General features: G+C 42.4%; 1 protein-coding gene across 1 annotated transcript; it reads left to right on the top strand.

Annotated features, from left to right (window-relative positions):
* The first annotated feature begins 7,267 nt into the window (after window positions 1-7,267).
* Window positions 7,268-12,577, top strand: LOC101157485 (m-AAA protease-interacting protein 1, mitochondrial). Its single transcript, XM_004078398.4, has 5 exons — window positions 7,268-7,717; window positions 8,927-8,998; window positions 9,073-9,199; window positions 10,245-10,392; window positions 12,268-12,577. Exons 1-5 carry the CDS (start codon window positions 7,343-7,345, stop codon window positions 12,350-12,352), a joined length of 807 nt encoding a protein of 268 aa, XP_004078446.3. The 5' UTR covers window positions 7,268-7,342; the 3' UTR covers window positions 12,353-12,577.
* Window positions 12,578-16,743: the final 4,166 nt, after the last annotated feature.

The raw sequence follows: 16,743 nt of genomic DNA, 5'->3' as shown, positions 1-16,743 counted from the left end.
AAAGTTCCACTTTTAGAGCCTAGCTGTCCTAAAATTGCATTTCAGCTTCTCATTATTTGTTGTAAATCACAGTTCTATCATGGATTTGCAAGAGAGTAAACCGTATTTTCCAAAGGGTCAATCAGGTTTCAAGTGCTTCTTTTGTCGTTTCATTAAAATCATGGTTTATAAAACTGCACTCAGTTTTTTGTGTCAATATTAAATAAAATTTAGGCATATTTCATTTTTCAACATAAAAACATCAGTTATTTGAAAAAAAGAAAGCACAACCTAAACAACAATCTGAAGATTATTTTCTAAAAGATTACACAAAAATCAAAAAACTTTATTGATGCAGATGTGGAGCGTTGTTCACCTTTCGGTTTATCCCGTCGGGGTCGCCACAGCCAATCAGCTTTCAGTGTGTTGCACAGGTAATTGGCAGAGATTTTTACGCCGGATGCCCTTCCTGACAGCCAGACGTAACAAGCAACTATTATTGTGTTTTTAGTTGTGAATATTTTCTTTAAAACGGTTTTATGTCCATCAATGATTGAGGGCGTGTCATGCAGGTGTGTCTGCGGTTGAACATGAGGACCGTGGTGAGCGTCCCTGAACTGTGGTTTAATTCTGTCAAAAACAAAAAACAAAAAGATTTAAAAAATGGCAGCAAGCTGCGCCGTTTTCCTCCTCAAAAGAACAGCTGAAACGCGGCGTGTTAGAAATGTGCAAGCTAGCCGTCTTACAGAAGGTGTAGAGGTGGGATAAATTTAATTACAGCTTCAAATATTCATTTGGCAAATATATCAAGGTTGGAAACGCGGGCCCAGAAATGGCAAGCCCGGCTGGCAGCCGCTCACAATGGCGGATGGCAAATGACAGTAATCCATGAAAGGAGACCAGACATTTATAGAAATTCTGGAGGACTCGCCATTCCCCTTCCACCATGTTTGTGGGATTTTCTCTCTGGCAGGACAAATGTAGAAAAGAATCCACGGCTGGTTTCCTTCCACCTCTTTGTCAGGTAAACGTCAAAATTCCCTCCAGTTTAAGGACGTGAAAAGTTCATTTTCAACTCGTTTACCGGCGTTTCTGGTGTTTGCGCCAGACCGAGAGATGGCGAGCGGGTTGGTTCTCTGTTCTCAGATGGTCATTCGGCAGCAGCAGGAAGCCTGCGAGCACGACGCTGCTCTCTGATCTCGCCTCCAGCTGTGCATCGCTCTGTAGCGAGGCGCCGAGCACAGGTGTGAGGGTACGCCGGGGCGCTTCCTCTTCCTGTGACAGCGAGTCGAGGCGGCCTACTTTGGCTCTTATCTCGCTTTGGTAGGTTTGATTTAATCTGGGAGGGTGTGGGGGTGGGTGGGAGGGGTGGCGCTCCTGCCTCACCTTTCCCGAGGCCTGGAACCGGAGGAGGGCACGGGGGCGGGGAGCGCCTCTCCGAACACCACACAGTGGCACAGAGCCCTTTTTCATCCTCTGCTCTTCCTACCCACAATCCCATTGCAGCAGACACCCCCCCCCCCCCATCCCCACCACCATCTCCTCACTCCGAGCAGAAGTCGCTCAGGTTGTGGGGCAGGAAGGGGCACAAAACAGTGAAGTCACACATGGAGGCTGACACTGACCTACATTCTGAAAGCCACAAGTTCACGTCTCCAAAGGCTGCAGTGCGCCGAGGCTGCAGTGCAACCGCGCATGCCTGCCACTGCAGAGCAGTCGCAGCCGAAACCAGAAGAACTGTCAGTTTGTGAGGAGATCTGGCAACAAAAACCATCTCTATGCCGCGTTCGGCGTCCAAACCCGGCTTTAGGGTCCCGCTGACCGGAATGCTGCTCTGAAGAAAAGCTGCAAACCTCTGAGGCGTCCACCGTCACTCCCAACTTCAGCCACAAACTCAATAATCAGCTTCATCCGCTTCACCTGACCCCCCTTTTCTGAGCCAGAAAACTGACTGTAAACAAGCGAGGTGCAGGACAGACAACAGCCTCTATAAAGTCTTTTGGTCTGGTGAATATAAATCTAATGATTGAAAAAGGCAAACTCTTCTTTTTGCTTGGTTCATCCATTCCCTCCTGCTTCAGCTGCTCCACCCGTTTCCTCCCAGATGTGAGTGGACTCCTCCACCTGAAAGCAGAGAGGAGCTCCGCCCCCCATCACACACTTTTACTCCCGAAAGATTCATCTTTCACTGCGGAAGTGTAGAAATGTCCGACAACTAACGCAGAGGTGGGCGGAGTCTGACTTTGCCTCCAGAACTAAAAACACACATTATTATTATTTTTTTGACTAAAGCTTGTAAAATAAAAAAGTGAAGCCATTAGATCTTCATCATGGGATTGTTTTAGATTACAGTTGCGATATATTGTGTTATACGCAGTGTGAATTGGTGGCGTCATTTTTGTTTGTTTTCAAAAGTTGATCCACTTAAAAATGTCAGATGTCTGCAAAGACTTTAATGTTTCATTTGGTACATTTTTTTAAAAATGTTTGTGGTGTTTTCTGTTCATTTGTGTCACTGCTATATTGTGTCAAGGTTCACATGACTGTAACACTAGTGTGTGTAACGCTAACATCCAAAGTATTAAAAACTGAATAAAGAAAGACTTGGTGTTTGTCCAGCGTAAAACAAAATTAACAAATATTCTCAAGTTTTTCTAGGATGAAACTTTCACGTAAAAGTAGTTGGTAATATTCGTATCCGTTTTGTTTTTTTTAATCTTTAAAAGTTTTATGAGTGAGCCAAAAGACGGTGAAATGAAGAGGAGAAGATTGCAGAAACATCAGGCCTGTGTCTGTGAGGGAACGTGAGACGACACTGAGACTAATTTACGCTGGAATCTTCTTTCACTGTGCAGAGTGGAAAGATGCAGAGACGCTTTTCTCTTGAGTCAAGTTCTTTAGTGAGAAAATGTTTCAGGGATTCTCCATTAAAGTCCAACATTTCACAAAGAAACAGCATCCTGTAATAACTAGCTCAAATGTTAATTGATAAGAAATCTGCTCTTATACCACGGTCCGGTGAATACTCGATTCTGATTGGCTGCTGGGCGTGCTCTCAAAAGTGATCATGTACACCTAAAAAAGTAGTTCCGGTCACGTAGCTTGAATGTTTGTATCACTGCTCTGGCTTCTTTAAAACAAACTTTAGCTTTATCATCTGGATAAAAACAAGCAGTTAGAGGTGAACTTTCTCTCTGAACTGATGCTTCCTTTAACACATCGTGATCATCAGCATAGATACCGCTGTCCTTTACCGCTGCAGTAGAGGTTGGAGCAACAAATAGTCCACTTTTTGTGAAAAAAGTGATCTAAACCGAACAAATAACAGGAGTAAAGTACTAAAAACTGATTGAATATGCATTTCTTTTGCAAACGGCTTAATGGCCTTTGAAGTGTGCATGATCAGAATGAACGGCGGAAGCAACCGCCTCTGGTCGGATGGTTCAGGCTTCCACGGCGTGCGTTAAATAAATCTGATAATACAAACTTCGTCAGCTGTTAACCATTACATCGTCTGATAATGTGAAAGTATATAAAAGAAATGACCGGATAGGGGTGGAGTTTAATACACCCGCTATCATTCAAGAAAAAAAAAAATCTAATTCTAGACTTTATAATGTAAATGAATCATATGTGACGTGTGTATTTGTGTGTGAGTTGTATGCATTACTGCAAAAATGTGTATTTATGATTGTAATAATTCACTGTCCAGAAGATGACACCATCTTCTTCTAACATCTTCATTATTGATCTTTTTTTCTAAATTCGTGGGTTTGACATCTGCATTTTGTCGTTTTTTTATTGCAGTATTTATTTTTAATGCTTGCAATTAAAACAAGCTATTAATAATAATAATAAACATGGATAAAGTGATGAAGCCGCTTGAATACGTGTTGAGAAAGCAGACGCCGTCACTCACCTGCAGGACGTCACACCTGGATCAGTCAGAAGCTTCATCAACAATCCAATCCTAAAGCATTTTATAAGAATGTCACAACTAAAAAACAGAATAATTTACCTTTTTTGTTTGCTGTCATTTTCAAAGTGTCTCTGAAAGTTCTGGAGGCTGTGAGGTGGTTTTTTGGAGGTGAGGCGTTTGAGGCTCACAGGTGATGCGAGCGTCAGACGCTCTGGACGCGGTGACGGCCGCTCTACCTGTAACCCAGCGCTGCCCCCCCCCCTCCTCCTGCCCCTGTGGAGGTATGGGAGATGCTGGCAGCGGCGGGGCAGGCGGGGGAGGGATCAGGGGTGGGGGCTGATAATGCCTGATCTGTGCCACGGGGCATTTGTGGGTACTGGGGAAACGGGTGGGAGGAGGCATTGTCTGTTGTGTCCGTGCGTTTATAGGATTGAGCTCAAGTTTCCTTTGTGTTTCCATTTTGTTGAGGGATTATGTTCTTTGAGGGGAGGGGGGGCAGTGGAGGCGGAGAAGATGGGTGAGGTGGTAGTGGGGGGGGGGTGAGGATGTCTTTGTTTAGATCATGAAGAAGAGAGGCAGACAGCAGCAGGGGGGTGAAAGCAGAGCAGAAAACCTGTCAAATCAATGCCCCCCACTAAAGAAAAGCCATCCAGCAGAGGGAGGGGGGAGGAGGGGGGCTCTGGCAGTCAGGTCAAAGCCAGACCCCAGACTCCAAGGCTCACCTCCTGCAAACCAGAGCAACAATTTCCTGTGGGCTGGACGCCGCCGGCCCCCGCTGCTCTGGCCGTCCCAGCTCGGGTGCAGGAAACGGCGTTTTTGCAGCTCCAACGCCACACGGCGCATTCGCATCGGATAACCAACATATAGCAAATGATTAGCATGCCAGAAAGTGCACTTGAGTAACCGTAATTACACGTGACACCAATTACTCTGTTACTTTGTATTAAATTATAATGGAAAATTCCACGAGAGAATTGGAGCCTAATTGCATCTTAATTTGCATAATTTTGCATATTAATCACATTTAAAATGAATAATAAATTTTACCCGATTTTTAAATAAAAAAAACACACAAAAAACCCCACAAAGGTGAAACTATCGGAGCACTTTAGTTGTAATTTCTCTCCTTTAGGGGAAATATTTGAGTCCTCTTAATCCATCGACTTTTTGAAACTGAGAAAAGAAACTTCAAAAATAAAAGCCTTCCATCTCACACGACAATTTATTCTGTCATGATAATTGAATTTTTTCCTTTTTTTTTCTGGTCAACACCTGTGCCTGCTATTGTGAGTGGCTCTCTGCCAGCGACACGCAAAGTCTGCCTGCAGAGAAAACGGCACATTTTCAGATTTTACGCCCTCCAGCACAGAGTTTTCAGAACAACAAAATCATTTTCTCTCTGCCATTAAATGTCAACCACCTGAAAAATGTTAAAAGCAGGCGATTACGCAGAGATTTCTCTCTTGTTTTAAAGAGAAGTTTCATTTCCAGACAAAACAATTTGGAAAATGTCTGCAGACGAACAAATGTGCAACTAAATTCCTTCATCTCGTGCTTCATTTTAACTTAATACAACTATAGAGTTAGTTTTAATATTTTTTAGATAAGTCTTCTCAAAAAGAAAAACAATAATGATGTTTTTTTTATTAAATCAGCTATAAGTGATTTTTTTTTTGTTCTTACCAAAGCAAAACAGTCCTGCTTAATTCACTTCAATGTAACTTTAGTTTTCCTGCCTCTTTGTTTCCCGTTTCCCTCCCGTCCATTATTTAATAAAATATTTTTTATTATTTATTTGGTTGTTTTTTTTCCATTTATATTTAATAGAACGACTAACTGTTCTAAAAAAAGTCAAGATAATGGTGTGTTTGAGTGATGGATCAGAAAGTTGACATCTTTATCGTTTTGGAGGACTTCACCCTGAAGCGCAGAAGTGTGGGCAACATCGCCCTCTAGTGGCAGAACGGGGGAACTGCTGTCGTTTGGGCATTGATCCAAAAGACGTGGCTTGAAATAAAATTAAAAAAATGCTGTTTTTTGTACTAAAAATGAATTTATAGACTCTTAAAAGGGTTGATGTGTCCCAGGACATGAGCATCCCTTCGTGCGTCAGACAGGTAGAGGTTTGATTCCCAGGTTCCCAGTTATTCTTCTATCAAAATTAGAGTAAAGTTCATCTTAATGTCAACAAAGGTATTTTAGGGTTTGTTGTGACTAATGAATTTGTGAGCTTCCACAGATTTAAGATCACTGGCGGACCAGTGGTAGATTTCTCACCAGCCAGAGTGGGGGGAGTCAGGGGTCACAGAGCCAGTGTGCGACACGGGGAAAAAGACGGTAGACCGATGATCTTCAGAGAGAATTTTCTGTAGAAAAAGTTGGCAGATGTAACTGATGCTGAGTTTCATTCAGTTTTTACACATTAACAATGTTCATTTCTGTGGTAGTAGGGATTGATGAACTTGAGAAACCACAAAAGAGAGTCGAGTTCTCTCAGGGTTCCCACTGGAGGGGCTACTGATATTCTGAAAGGCCATGCCCCCCGCCCCCCCCCCCCCGGGCACACAAGACCCTAACCCTTCAACTTTCTGCTTTTCAGTTCCGTTTAACCGTATTTTAAGTTCCAGTTACAAAGTAAGTAAATAAACAACACATTTCTAAATAAGTCATGAGGGGAAAATACATTTGTGACATTTATCCACATTCGGTAGCTGGAGGCTGTCTGGTTACTGGAGAAGGTGAAGGTACTGGAGCTCACCCCAAATGATTCTGCAGTCCATCACAGGTCAACACAGGAACAAACAATCGCACACGTTAACATTCACACCTAAAGGAAATTTTAGACTCACTAGGTAACGTGTTTTGGGGAGGAAACCCACGCGGAGAATTCCACACAGAAAGACCGCAGCTGGGATTCAACCCAGGGCCTATTCACTGTGACGTCAGAGCGCTAGCAGTAGCTGAAGGGATCCACACCGTTTAGAAAGACAAAAGTGGCGATTTGTCGCCTCTAGTGGACAATGGGTAAAAAGCAAGGATGCTGCTTTCAAAGACTGCTCGTAAGTTTCAACCCCTCAGTTGTGTCATTCTAAGCAGGTGTAACAGTAACAACACATAGACCTGGTTCTGGTCTGCGGACATTGTTTAGAGATCGATTTAAGAGCCGCGACAGTGATAAATATTCTTGATTTGGTTTATTTTAATGTCTGATGCTCTTTAAATTGCCCAGTCCGCTTTAATATTTATGTAAGAACATAAAATATGACTAAAGTACGTTAAAAATGTTCGATGTTCACCGTGAAAAAAAAATGTCTTAGCCGTATTTGAATGGAGCAACTGTACGTCTGAACGTCACCATGACCCAAAGCATTCTGGGTAAAACATGGGGTGAGTTGCATAAGTTTCCCCGGCTGCGTCGTGAATGGGATCGGCTGCTGCCCCGTGATGCAGCGGCTCGCCAGCCTCGCCGCGCGCCGGGAGCTCGGCGGCCTCGCCGCCGGGGTGCGCGCCTGCAGAGGCGGCCTCACTTGCGGCGAGCGGCCGGCGGGGCAGCGGCGGAGCGCGAGCGTCTGCGCGCGCGCCTCCATGAGGGCCAGCGGCGGGGGGGGGGGCGCGCTCCTCCGCGACAAACACAGAGCGTTCTGCTCGCGGGGCGGAGCGGCGGGGCCACCACGGGACCCCGACCGGAAGCCCTCCGTCTCCGTGGTCGGCATCCCGGACCCGCTGACCTGGATCCGGTGTAAAGTCATCACGGCCTTGATCGACTTTTACTTTGAGGCAAATATAAACTCAGAGGAGTTTGACAGAGGCGTAAAACAGGTATCTGACAGACAGGGGGCTGCAGGGGGGGACTTTTTCACCTGGTTCAGATTTAATATTTGTTGCTTGATTAAAAAAAAAGTTTATTAAAAGTTTCAAGTTGCTGATGCAATGAGGGATGATGTCATGGGCATGTATTTAAATTCAAACCTTTAAAAACATTTCTGAGCTTTTTTGGAAAGAAGAAAAAATAGTACTTTTCTCCCTTTACTTTACAGTTGTGTTGTTGTATTTGGTGCTTTTAAACTACATTCCAGCACATTAATTTAAGCCTGCAATAATGCGTAACTCAGAAGGAACCTACAAACGGCGTTTCATGAACACGCATGTTTACACACCAAACAAGCTTTTTAACAGTTCACGAGCACATGGACGTCACCCGTAGTGGGACGAGGCTTGGTGCGCTGCAAATTCTTCATTCCTGCTCCAGGCTTTTTCTTTTACAGCTCTTGGTGTCTTAGTGTCATGTTTCCGGCCGAGCCCAAACCACAACTATTCATGTCTCCTCCATGAATCATGTGTACAACGCTCGGCACTTTTGTGTTTTTAAAAGGATGCTACCCACACACCACTACCAAATTGGAGTACCTGATTGGTCACAGTTCAGCGTTGTTGCGATCTAGCAGCCAAGACGTTTACCGGAAGTATTTCCAGCGAACACCTGATTTGTACGTAGAGCCGGTGATCTGATACTTGCATAGCGATGCGTGAATCTGAACATTCTGAACGTGGAGGCCGGAAATTTGGCTTGACGCTTGTTGACTAAGACTTTTTAATCGAAAGTGGTCGCTTAAATGCGAGTCGACGTGGCCGGTATGTCGGTACCTCCAGGGAAAAACAACTCAAAATGGATTTACTAGGGGTGTAAATCAATTCTGTGAAATATCGCAGTATTTTATTTGACAAATCACATCAGGAGCAGCCAGTTTCAATGTCAATATACGGACACAATCTGAGGTTTGGAGCATCAGGCATGGTGGTCTGGCATTAACTATTCAAGTATCTGAACTTTGGCGAAGAATTAGCATCGCGTCAACCAGTCCGGGCTTTGGCCCGTGATTCAACTCTTAAAACATTGTGATGTATTGTCTCTGTTGGGTTATATCGTGATACCCATCATGTCGCCAGACTCCTGCCAATACACAGCCTTGGTACTCAGTGGCATCTCACAGCCCACTTCTCTTCTTCATCAACACTTGTCCTCTCCAGGCTTTGGTCCATGTCTCCAACAAGATGTCCAGAGGACGATACCATGAGCTGAGGGGGCTGGTGTCCTATGAGGTATTCTTTCTACACAGCCTCAGTCTGATGTTCGTCCAGTGCCATAGATGAAAACTACCGCTAAACTGTTTTAGATGGCGGAGTACGTGGAGAAGAGGTGCAGCTCTCTTAGCGACGCTCAGAGGAAGCAGCTCTCCGTCGACGAGGACGATATAATATTCATGCTGCCAGAAGACATCTCTGTGGTCTTTGACCAGTCCGGTGAGCTGTCTGTGGGGAACTCACTGATTTAAAGTTCATTTTCCTTCATCCACAGAGGAAAAACCCATCAAATTTTAAAGTGTATAGCCTAAAATCACAACAACAGTCGTCTCGATGGGCTTTGTGCGGATAAATAAATCCAGATCCACCTTTCTGTGTAATCTTAACCCTTGTGCTATCCAGGGCACGTTTCCATTGGGAGTTGGGTCATCTAGACCCACTAGACAGTGCTCTGAACCTTTTTTCTTCAATGATTTGTGATCTTCACTTGTGTCCATGGATTACATGAATTCCTCTCCACCTTTATCATGGTAGGGAGAACATGTCAATGTAAGCAGAACTTTAGCTCCATGCAACATCCTTTCGAATACTGTTTACGCATTTGACGCAATTCCAACGGATTGTAGAGCGGAGGAAAGCAGCCTTGCCTATGCAATCCCCTACTAACGTATTGTGTTGCATATCGGTGCAAAGCTGACAGGAAAAGTCATGTTGATTACATGAACAGTCGAGCAGTCGAGGAGTTATGGTATGTCAATGAACGTCTGTTATTTAGGTGTCACCGGTGACTAAAAAGGGTAAGAACTGGATTATGTTCTGCTCTTCTTACCAGGATTTATGGATGGAAACGTTTTCGCTTTGACCAACAGAACCATTAAAGTCCCACTCTGATTATTGATTGATCTATTATAAAATGGAGCATTCAGCCGCACCTTACCGGAAGCTTGGATTTATCCAGATTGTGTTGCACAATGAGAAATTAACGTTCAAGCTTAATTTTCTTTATACACGTCAAAAAAATGCCACAAGGACATGTTAAACAGACCAATAGCACAATTTCATGAGTCTAGAAAATACTGTTTAAAGACCAGAAAAACTATAAAGCTTCTTTAGCGGTTCAGAATCTGTTGGTGTAAATGATTGGTTGAGTTTGGTCACCTAATCAATGTGAAAGATTTACTTCTTGAACTCGTGTGTACGAACATCTTTAAACTGCCATGTCTGGCAGCAGAACAGACGCTGTAAACCCTCTTTGTCTTCACAGGGAGAAAATTCTGCTTTGTCGTCATGAGATTTTGGCTACTGTCGTCGCATGAAGGTCCTGAAGACCCAGAAGGTTCAAAAATCTTCAAAGTGGCTCCTAGTAAAGAAGCAGGAGGCCAACAGAAAAAAATTGCAACTGCAGTCTATGAGTAAGTATATGTGCAGAATGTAGTATTTTGTCTGTCTGAGGGGTAAAGGAGTCTGTCTATAAGAAACATTTTCATAAATGTTTGATATGTCAGTTTTGAATACAATTTGTTGTTTTGAATACGACTCTTGCTAGTCTTGAATAGGAATTTTCCCCGGTTAACAAACTGTCAAAATTAGATTAACTGGTAGCTGCCAGTTAGCCTACTTGAGCTCACAGTTAGCTAAACTGTTTTTGTCCTGTTACCCTTTTATTATCAAACTATTTTAACAGACATGCAGTTGTTTTTTAGTTTTGATTTTTACACCTGATACATCTGCTAATCCTTTTTTGGACCGTTTTCCACTACTTGGGTCAGAAACTATCCGCTGGTGCATCGTTTGCACAAGCAGCTGTTGACGCCTGGAACCGACCAAACGCGGCAACAGATCGCTGTATTGTGACCGCTTTTGTTCCATTTTAGGGCAGCACGTTATGAGGAAAACTCCCGATATTAGTTATCAATATTGCCATGACAATATAATTGCGATACATGAACAAATAGCAAAACAACCAAAAACATAAAACAGTTTAAATTAAATTACAGTCAACATACCTTAAATGATATACTCAAAATGACCCTCGTCTACATAGGTGGCGAGTATCTAACATAAAAGGGCTCCATCTGATTGGTCAAATACATAAAGAGATGTATTTGATTCGTTGTTGTATTTGATTAAGGTGATCATTTTTTCGCAATTTTCGACGACTTCTGCGATATGCATATTGAACAGCTTGATGTTGCGATAACGATAAATCTGGCATTTTATTGAGCAGATCTATTCCATTTTCAAAAGTGCTTTGGCTATTCCTTGTTATTGAATCAGTAACATTCTAAAAAGTTCTATTTTATTTACCTTAATACGCATGTGCACATTTGAACTATCGATGCTTCCTGGCTCGGTGTGTGTGACCCCGTGACCCCGTAATGTATTTTTGACAGTTTGTCTTGAGTACGAAATTTCCCGGGTTAACAAAGAAAAGTCGTATTCAAAACAGCAAACGTACAATTAAATGTTGTATTCATACTTTTTTGCAAAGTTGCGCACAAAGTATTAATTTAAGCGAATCGTTGTCTTTATGAATATGATTGACATATTCCTTACCCCATATCTGTCCTTTTCTTTTTCTCCTTGTGTTCAGATGTTAGCTTTTTATTATTTTCTGTTGCCTTGCCCCCAGCATACATGTTCACAAACAGATTTTAAATAAAGTTTAATTGAACTCAGCTAAAAAATTACAGAGTAGTCGCATTTTCATTTGAGAAAGTGCCCTCACATTGATAAATATTTTTGAATGTTTTTATTCTTCTCCAAGTATCTCCTAAAAGTTTCCCGCTCCATTATCACCACAGACAAGCTGGTCTTAGTTCAGGACGAGACTAGAACCAAAAACCTTCAGGTACGGTCTGGTCCAGTCCGATATTTTAGTCCTTTCCATTATAAAAAGGAACCCGTTAAGCCGGACCGAACCGTACCATTTTTTGACCCCCAATGGTTATAGGCCCATAGAAAAATGGAACGGGCCAGTTAGGGCGGAGCTACTGTTGAAACCCGTTGATCAGCTGAAGGTCATTACGACAAACGAAAGCTCCAGGAAAGCATTCTGTATTCCTCTTCGCCGCATGTAACCGTCTGTCAAACAACATTAAACGCTTTGTAAATGTGAAGTACGAAAAGTCAAGCAGGAAAAAGAAGAGCAACTGGATGACCTTCGTTGTTAGTTCACCCGGCATGCGCCGTGACCGGACCAGACCGCTCATTGGAAACGAGGCTTAAGAGTTCTTGAGCAGTTCTGAATTTCTAGAGTAAAGCGGCTTCTCTTGACCTCGTTCCAGATTCCACAGAGAGGTAACCAGCGGAGCTTCTCCAGACTGGAGTATCACGACGGTTTGGCACTGGAACTGGGGCCCCGCAAAGTGATCCGTCTACAAGGAGCTGTTCTTTTTAAGGGGGCTAGAGAAATGGACTCTTTGGACCACATAAAAACCGGAGCTGTTTGGACCTGTACAGACCTTAACAGTTCATGAATAAACCAAGTGTACTGTCCGAGTGTTCTCCAGTGCCTTCAACTGTGTTTCTTATTTGGAGCGTCCCTCCTCAGAGAACTGAACTTCATATGAAATAAAGTTCTTTACTGTGGTTTCAGTTACTGTTCTGTTGCAGAATTCACTGCACTTCCGTGCCTTTTTTAGTCATCAGATCCCAGGTTGATAAAGGACATTAAGTTGTAATCAAACAGTACAGACTCCTAACAGAACAAACATTTTCATTTGACAATATTTTAGCGAAGATATTGCAACAAGAGTCCTGGATTCGGTCCATTTCTATTTTTATTCCCCCCTTATTTTAAATAAATATACTTTATTTGATCATGCAATTTCCGATAAATAATTCAATATAAAAAATTGGCACCATTTTGTTTTAGCAATGTGGTTTTTGTTGCTTTGCTATTTTTTTCAGATTGACAGGAAAACACGACAAAATAAAAGGTGATAGATTTGAAGTTACTTCAAAGTAAAGTTAAAACATGGAGTCAAAAAGATCATTTTTATATGGAATTACACTGCCTTGCAACAGAATTCATCCCCTTGGATTTTTGTCGCTTCTATAAATCATTCACGGTCAATAAAATTAGTCTTTCCTCACACAAATTTATTAGAAAAAAACCTTCAATGTCAATGTGAAAAAGGATTCCTACAAAGAAATGTCAATGAAACAAAAATGTAAAATCAAATATAATTGCATAATTATTTACCCCCTTTTAAATGTAATGGTCTAAGTCAGGGGTGTCAAACATACGGCCCGCCAGGTGGTTTAGTCCAGCCCACACATGAAGAGTAAAAATCATAAGGATGCTTAAAAAAGAAAGCAAGTTTCTAGTCCATTCCTGTGGCGAGTTATGATTTTTTAAAGAAATAAAATGCACAATTCCGCCTCTAGGGGGAGCAAAGGAAAATCTTAACAGGTGAAACAACATAACTCTGCATGTGCCAAAAACGAAACCTAACAGCTCTGTGTCTGGGTAGGTTTGGTTCCCTGTGAGCTTCATCACTGAAGGATGATCAGTAGTGACACCCTAATGACCAAAATGTTGTCAAAAAGAAAAAAAGGTTGAAGTGAAGTCCTGAGCTTTACAGGAAAATGGAAAGCGTTTTATTTGTTTACGGAGCTGAATGCAATATATATATATATATAATACATTATATACATTCAGTATATATAAGAATATATACATTCAGCACCACTATGAGACTCTCCCCAAAGAAAAGTTTCACCATTTGCAGTTAAAAAAAAAGATTTAGCAACTATTAGCTGGACCGATAAATAACCATCTGGATTTACTGAAGCCGTGACGTCAGTGATGGAGCAGTGACACCTAGCTACCTTATTGAAAACAAGTAAGAGCAAACATCCAAACCATTTTCTGATGGTGAACGTATTGAAAAATGCTGAAGGCTGCAGAAGTCTTGTTCCCAAAAAGCAGTCGACCTTAAACATGAGTCTGTCAAGAATTCCGATCAGATCCAACATCTCTGTAAACATGGGCAGCCATATGAAGGAATCCAGTCATTTATTGTATTTTCAGTCACTATTGATGAAAGCACAAACATCACATATGTACAGCTGTGCATATTTATTAGAGGTGATGAAGAGACCGTCACAGTGGAGTTTCTTGAATTGATGGACACAACAACAACTGATGACATAGTCAACTCTCTAGTTACTGTGCTGGACAATGTTGAAGTGAACTGGTCACATTAAATAATTTTGGTCACTGATGGCGCCCCATCAAAGGTCAGGAAGAAGGCAGGTGTTGCCAGAAAATTCAGGCAGAAATCAGGAAAAGATTCTTATAATAATAATAATGGACATTTCATTGTGATTTGCACACTTGAATGACAGTAAATGTGTTTCTGCACAGGATTTGAATCATCATATTATCAGTCTGGTGAAGTTTCAGGAGAGAAAGGAGGTCAACTCCAAACTCTTATGTTCACAAATGTTTGCAAGTTTAATTTAGTGTGATTTTGATTTTCGTTTGGACGTTTACATTTTAGGAAGACGTTTCATTTTTTTCTGTAGCCCCTCTAGAATTTATTATCAGGATTGCTTCAGTGTCAGATTTAAAATATTCAGTCTGTATAAAATTGAATAAACCAATATTTTTTAAAGTGATATTAATTTTATTTAAGATCCATTGGCCTCTGTGAATGAATGTGTAATAAGAAATGATTAAGCTACCATGTTGGTTGAGGCATGTTTTCCAATTGGGTAAAAAAAACAAGAATAAAGCTGTTATTTTGCCTTTACGCTACTGGTCCGGCCCACTTGAGATCAGACGGGTTGAATGTGGCCCCCGAACCAAAATGAGTTTGACTCTCCTGGTTTAAGTCAATAGAAGTCCATCCAATTTAGAGAAATAAAGATCCCCTGAGGGGCGTGGATGTGTCCCAAGGGACTGAGTTATAAAACACCAGTCTATGAAGGGTGCTGATACTGGTGGTGGGGTATTCCTGGCTACCATTTCCCCATGAAGGCAGAAGAACACTCCAAGCAACTCAGAGAAAGGGTTGTTGAAAGGTAAAAGTCAGGGGACAGATCAGAGACACGCTTAAGTTGGGTTGTTGATAGGCCTCTACCAGAGGAAGTTTCCTTGTGTTGTTGGGAAACAATTTAGTTGAGAGTAAAGCTTACTTTAATGTAAAACTTAGTTATGTTTTCTCTATCTACCTGTGCTCAGGTAAAAACAGAAATGAGGAAAAGAAAAAAGCCCCCGACTGCTGCTGCTGTGGGTGCGACCCTACCAGAGGAGCTGTCCGGTGCTGAAAGGTTTGTTTCAATTGGCTCCTGCATGGCCGTCCACTCTGCATTGCTCGCCTTCCTTTTTGAGCATCAATTACTCATTTGGAGGCGTTAGCAGATCTAGATTATTTTAAGTATCTTTTTTTCATAGAGGAGAAAAGATGATAGATTTGATCTACCTGGTGTTCTCCAATGCTCCTGGACGCACCGCATTACATTTAAAATAAAAGTGGAGCAAGACCCTGCTCATTAAACAATAGCCTTATCGGAAAACCGCAAGTTCAGTTCCCACCTTGACCACCCATGTGTCTAAGTCGCTGAACCCCATGTTGCCTTTGGTGGACATAGGTTGGCGCTAGTGTTTGGCAGCTGATGCGTGAGTGACTGTAAAGCATTCATGGCCTTCAAGGAAGGCAGAAAAGCGCTATTTAAAGTAAACACCATTTACAATTTATCATGGCAGAGAACGGCAGAGCCAAGCTGCGGTGTTCGGAGCTCTCTTTGTGTGCCGTTTGAACAGTCACAGAACCAAACTTCATTTCTATCCTTTATTCTGGATCAGAGACTGTGGAGCGGAGTGAATGGGCCAAGTTGGTTTCAAAACAGATCTGCCAAAAGGTTATAACCTAGTGACTCACGCCCACAAGGTCTCTATGCCTCCTTATGGTTCCAGGCATGAAACAATGACAAAGTAGATCAAGTGTTTGTGCAGGAACATCTCCTGAAAAGTATGTTTCCACTGAAGCAGGCTGCGACGTTACTGATGTGACAAACGCCACAAAGCTGCATTAACAGCAGCTAATTTGTGCGTAATGACAGGCGTGGAGGATTACTCTAATGTTCCTGTGTAGCAGGAGGGGGTCTGTGTGCGAGTGGGGGGGTGTATGGTTAAGCATCTCGTCATAATGAGATTAAATAAGTGCTGTTAGCTTCAAGTCATGGATACAGTGACATCACTAAACAATTTATGATGGCTGTGCGTCACCGAGTTTGATCAAAAACAGGCAGAGAAGACAGAAAAGCTAACGTCTCCTCACAGTAATTTCACTGTTTCTGTATTAAAATCATTGGAGGAAGAAAGCCAAACTGTGTCATTAATCGCATTAAGGCAACAATCCTTCGGATCATTACACGTGTCTTTATGAAAAAAGGAAAACTGTATTATATTCTATCTCCACAGGGTTCGAATTGATTGACAGGTGAGGATCCATCACGCTTACAGTCCTCTGGGTCAGCTTCCCTTCAGCGCAGTCCGTCAGGATTTACACAGAGGCATAACGGAGAGATGAAACGCTCAGCCGCAGCTTTTAAGACAAAAGCTTAGAAATCTTTTTTGGTTTGTTTGTAAGAGAGAGGCCTGCAGCCTGTGGGAAAGATCCTGATCAGGCGGAGGAAACCAGAGACGTGAAACTGAGAACAGACTTAGGAGGTAAACGTTCGCTTCCACAGACATGATGCTGTTGTCACAGCGCGTCGTATACATGGAGCTCAGTTTTCTGAAAGAACCC

Source organism: Oryzias latipes, chromosome 16 (assembly GCF_002234675.1).
Source record: "Oryzias latipes chromosome 16, ASM223467v1".
NCBI classification, from domain to species: domain Eukaryota; kingdom Metazoa; phylum Chordata; class Actinopteri; order Beloniformes; family Adrianichthyidae; genus Oryzias; species Oryzias latipes.
This window is presented reverse-complemented; position numbering and strand designations above follow the sequence as displayed.